This window comes from Sprattus sprattus, assembly GCF_963457725.1.
Source record: "Sprattus sprattus genome assembly, chromosome: 3".
Taxonomy (NCBI): domain Eukaryota; kingdom Metazoa; phylum Chordata; class Actinopteri; order Clupeiformes; family Clupeidae; genus Sprattus; species Sprattus sprattus.
This window is the reverse complement of record NC_137922.1, coordinates 2,665,166-2,670,924: the sequence shown is the minus strand read 5'-3', so window position 1 is coordinate 2,670,924 and position 5,759 is coordinate 2,665,166. Positions and strand designations below refer to the sequence as shown.

The window sequence follows — 5,759 nt, the reverse complement described above, 5'->3', positions numbered from 1 at the left end:
CTTACTTACACAATGTAATATTGTTGGGTTCAGAGCCCAAAGACATGTGATTTTGTTTGTTTTGTATTTGGTTTAGTCTGTTTTTAAAGGTGTTTAGTCTCCCTCACATAACTAGAGATGGAGCAGTACTGTAGCCAGAAGACTAAAAGGATCAGCCTAGACCAGAGCACCAGCCTTGACCCACATGCAAAGGATTTGGTGTGTGTGTGTGTGTGTGTGTGTGTGTGGTGTGAAAGCACCAGTTACGATTGTAGTACAGTGTACATCAGAGTGGGTAATGCATCAGACTCTTTATTGATAGAATTGAAGATGATGGTACAAACAATAATTAACATCATTTTACTGTAGAACCAGTCAGACAACCAATGGAGAGAGGGCACTAACGGGTGGATCTATAAACCAGAAAGCTGCTGTTAACTGCTGAGGTACAGCTTTTCATTGTACATCATCATCCTCATCCAGGTTACTTCACTCACAGCATCTAAATTTGACATCATTCAGGGCAGTGTCATCTCCCTTGCCCTGTGGTCTCTCCACCCGGGTCATTAAGCCACAGATCCCCTTAGAGCACCGACCACTCCACCCCCCCCAGTCACCCCAGGGCATGCCATCACCAGTCAGAACCCTTCCATCGCTGCAGCTGAACTGGATGTTGTTGGCAGCGGTGTCATCTCCTCGTCCTTGGTGAACTTCCACACGGAGATTGAAGGACACAAGATATGCAGCGCCACAATAATCCTGGTAAGGGGTCAATCTCCCCCATCTTTAAAATTCAAAAGACATTATTTAATTAAATGGTATTTGATCATCAGATGATAGCCTCAAATGAAATTGACTACAGATTATGAATTTACCCTCCATCGGCTGAATTTATGGTGTGCTTGAGTTTATGGTTTTCTGTGTGTCGACAAAGGAGTTGGATCCCATTGAGTGCAGTGTCATCTCCCTTGCCTTGATGTCTTTCCACCTTATGGAGCAACCAAACAATGCCAAGTGAGGTAACATGATATCATGGATGTGCAGTTCATCCAGCATCAGTGTTGTATATAGCCTGGATACCAGCCTGAACTCCGCCCACAAAATTTTTGGTCTGGAGATTCAGTCTGGAGTCGAGTTAGTTGGGAGGGTTTAAACGGCCCCGAAAAGTGATCTGACCATTCAAATTGTAAGGGCGGGCTTTATACGTTGATGGACAGATATAGATAGAATACCGGTATACATCGAACAAAGATGGCGCCGTCTCGGAAGCTTAGTGGGACATATTTTATATGATTTAAGCTATCTACACGACTTTTATATGTCTACATTGACTCGGTTAGTTGTGTATACGCAAAACGAGTGTTGCCCAGGATTATAGGTCTTAACTGAAGCACTCTAGAGCATTATTGATAGGTTATGCTAACGCGTAGAAAAAAAAAACATTCAAACGAATGGTAGCTTCTAGCCTTGAGTGCTAATTAAGTAACGTGAGCAGGCATATCTCAACAGATATGACAGCGCATTCATTTTGAAAGAGGAACAGAGAAACGCGATCAAGGCATTTGTCGATTGAAAAGATGTTTTTGCCGTCCTTCCTACGGGATCAGGTAAAAGTTTAATCTATCAGATGGAAATACTACGTTGCTCTGATTGGTTCTAGGTATCCAATTCAGCGAAGAGGAATTTTCTTTCCTGGTTCGTTGAAACACGGCCCATAATCACAGCCCAATAGTCCGGTCTCAGACTCATATTCTGACTAGAATTATGAGTATGACATCGTCAGGCTATGTTGTATAGTAACAAACTAGAAATACTTTCTTGCTGTACTTAAGTCGCTTTTTTGGATATCTGTACTTTACTTTACTGCTTATATTTCTTTTGACTATTAGGCTACTTTTACTTAGCTACATTTTGCTTTTGATACTTTCACTTCGATACATTTCCCCTGAAACCTTTGTTACTCGTTACAAAATAGATTCATCTTTAGAAAAAATATCATGAGAGTGATGAGACCAACTTCGGGGACTCGGGTAGAACACAGACTCCAAGCAGGTTCGGCGAATCAGCTGTCCTAACGCGCGCTTTTGACCGTTCGCAAAAGCCCCCTTAGTTACCGTTGCTACGTCGGACAAAACTCCTAGGACTGTCAACCCAAAAGCATGGCTAGGACAAGGACAAAAGCTTTATCTGCCAGTATCAGTGATTCTTTTTGGAGTAATATATCCGCGATATCCTCCAGATCTAGGCAAAATGGACTGCAATATGCAGTGGAAGGACATATCCGAAACATTAAGATCTACAACGAAGGGTACACAACAATAACAATGTTCGAAGCAAAAGCATACAGGTCTCAATCAAAACATTTGAAACCCCACGACACGACCTCTTCATTAAATACCACTAGCACAACCTTTTACCACAGGTTCTTTCACCGCTGGGTAAAATCTGTATATAATATTACAAGCTATAGCTAATAACCTATAAATATTATTTATTCGTATTCTTTAGGTATCAATCTTAAGTAGGCTACTTGCTGGCATTTGTCAGGGAATAGCTCAGTGTGCAATTGCAGACGGAAACATAAACATTTTGACAAAAACATTAACATTTTGATTTTAACATTAACACATTTTTTGAAGAGACTAGTTATGTACTAGAAGTGGTTATAATACTAGTTGTTGGGATGTTATCTTAACCAGAGCTGCCAACTCTTCAAAAAACCCTTGAGTGAGATTTTGTCGCGGGTGACCAAAATTTTGCTGCGCACGCCGCCACACAAGTTGGTGGCTCAAATATCAGGGAATTGGAATTAATTTGGCATTGTACCCATGTTGTGCCCTGCATTCTGGTTGTTTGTGGGGCCCAAAGTCGTCGATAGGGGCGGCCTAATGGAGATGGACAACAGTGGTTACATTCTGTAAAGCAAAGACATAGCTGAAGGTCCACCCGCAGGACATTTTTCTTTAAGTAGATGTTATTGCCTGCATTCTAGTGGATTTTTGGGTGGTATGCTAAAGATGTGCAATACCTGAACTTATTCCGATTCATTTTCATCTGATCATGACTTGTAGGGCATGGGTCAGCAACAGGCGGCCCCCGGGCCAATTCTGGCCCGCCAGAGGTTTTTTTTTGGCCCGTCAGATTATTCCGATCGTAGCAGAGTCATTTTTTTTTCACCGGTCAACAGGCTCACTTGGGGGGTAAGAGAGAGTCCATTAAAATAATGAAATTATTCAAACAGACCACCAATGGACTCCTTCACATGGTTTATTATCATTAGTTATTTATAGTAGATCTATCCATTCCCCATGTAGGCCTAGTTGTTGTGAGGTCAGATATGGAGAAGCTTTTGCAGCATTTTTTTTTCGTCGACAGGCTCACAAATTAGGCAAGCTGATGATAAGCAGAAATGACAGAGAACACCAGGGCACCATGACTTGCATTCTTAATTTCCTCACTAATCTTTAACTGAACTTCAGCTTGACAGAAGTGTTGCAACAAGATTATTGCAAAATAAAAAACATAGGTTTATGTTTTGCAAACCGCAACAAATTTGTTACATATGATATGAGACACACAGGCCTTAACTAGATAGTTAGTTACCTAGCAAAAGTGTAGATCGCTATCTAGATATCTAGCTGCAAGCAGCTTCATTTGCAAACACACTGTATGTGTCTTTGTCGATGTATTGAGTAGGGAGGGGTTCAAATCAGCCCATGTTTATAAGTTTGCTCCTGTTAGTCTGAATAAACTTCATTATTGTCAAAATTCTGACCCTTTGCTTTTTTATTAACAGCATTTACTTGCACTTTTACTTTCAATACTTAAGTACATTTAATATCAGTACATTACTTTTGATACTGAAGTACAGTAAAGATCAGATACTTTTTTTTAACTTAAGTAGTATTCTCAAAGGTGACTTTAACTTGAGTCATTTTCCAGTAACGCATCTGTACTTTTACTCAAGTATGGCTTTTGAGTACTTTATACACCACTGTCCAGCATCCGACATTTGCTAAGCAAAAGAAAAAAAAAACATTGGGATTTTTATCGTCAAACTACAGTATATGTTGGCTGGAATTCCAAGCCACTTTGTATGTTTCCCAGTTACAGAGACAGGACTGTGTACGAACACCAGCGTTGTTTTGAACACACACACACACACAGAACACACCACAAGAGGATCGTTGGGAGCAACTGAGGAATTTGACAAAGAGTCTGTGTAGGTGAGGTTAGTGGGTGGTCACCTCAACCAGAACCACCTGCTAGTCCTTTCAGCTGCCTCGGATAACTCCTCCTTAAGTTGAGCATACTTTCATTTGTCAGTTTTGTGCTGCAGATGTATTAACTCTATCACACTTCAAACAAAACAATTATACTTAATAATATAGCAATGGAATAGAACTCAACATCATACATATTTTTCCTACTAACATGATGAGCTTATAATTGTTGGGTTCAGTACAAAATGACGTGTTTTTTTATGTTTATTTTGTTTAGTTTTTGATCTGGTTTTGGTTTAGTCCCCCCCATAAAAGGGCAACAAAGCACTCACCTTAAGATTGAAGCCAAAAGCACGATAAGAGTGGGGACACATCTCCATCTCACCCCAATCGCCCCACGAACCTCCATTGTTGACATAGATATCCATTCCCTCGGAGGGAAAGGCCAAGGGAAGGATCAGCAGAAGAGCAAAGATGAGTTTCATCCTTGCTCAACAAGCAAAAAATGAACCTGGAAAGGACAGAATTTGCCAGGAAAACACAATTTAAATTAAAAATTTCAAAACAGTTTTCATTAAAAGTCCTCATCTTGCATGTTTTATGGTAACACACAAAAAGCAACTAAAGCGACTAAAATTATTTTAAATTACATGTATATGTAATGTAGAAAGCATGACCTTCTATAAACCTTTCTATAAAGTTTCATATTATAACAATTTGATCATATTTTGTACACTTAATTGATTGATTGCATTAATGACAAATAGGTACGCGAGTGTTGAGCTTTTCTTGAAAAGACAGAGAATGTCAAAATTAAGCAGAACGTTTGGGTTGCCATGTACCTGCAAGAGTTATGCTCCCTTGGATGCTTTGACGAAGTTGACGAGCAGCAGTCCGGAGTCCGTCCGGAGATCGCTGGAATGTTAGAACACAGAGGAAACTAAGACCAACTGGTAACGAGAGGCAGGAACACACAAGCTAAATACAGTAGGTCTGGAATGATGACGAGGAACAGGTTCAAAGAATCAAGGCGGGGCATAGAAAAGGGCAGGGAGTGAGGTGTCTGAAAACAAAAGGAGAGACGAGTATACAGACATACAACAAAAATAAAGAAAACAGGACGGGACTTAACAATTTAAGTATTTCAGACAGTTAAATTCTAACGGGCTTGGTAAGAATTACGACATTGATAACCATTGTGATACTGTAAAACCACTTGCCAAGACGAGTTTAGTTGTCTCCCGTCTGAGGCTTTTGTGTATCTCAATGTGTTTACCACAAAGACAGTACAGGATATAAACAATTAAATCCGTATTGAAGATCAACCCCATTATGTAAGGGATAATGTATAGAACGCAGGTCATTGTCGGGAAAATAAGCCCCGACAGGGCGAACAGCACCCCGACGCGAAAGCGGAGGGGTGTTGCTTCACCCTGAAGGGGCTTATTTTCCCGACAATGACCGGCGTTCTATACATTATCCCGCTTATTATACGGTTACAACTAAAACAAACAAATTACTTAACACCGTGTGTCTTTTTACAATGCATTTGTTACT

At 40.3% G+C, this 5,759-nt stretch overlaps 1 protein-coding gene across 1 annotated transcript; it reads right to left on the bottom strand.

Moving 5' to 3' along the window:
- Positions 1–382: 382 nt before the first annotated feature.
- Positions 383–5,125, bottom strand: LOC308361778 (vitelline membrane outer layer protein 1 homolog). The gene is made up of 4 exons (XM_080834217.1): positions 5,045–5,125; positions 4,535–4,713; positions 855–967; positions 383–763 (listed from the first exon to the last, which is right to left on the bottom strand). The coding sequence occupies exons 2-4, from the start codon at positions 4,685–4,687 to the stop codon at positions 469–471; spliced, it is 561 nt and encodes a 186-aa protein (XP_080690343.1). The 5' UTR covers positions 4,688–4,713; positions 5,045–5,125; the 3' UTR covers positions 383–468.
- Between the last annotated feature and the right edge of the window lie 634 nt (positions 5,126–5,759).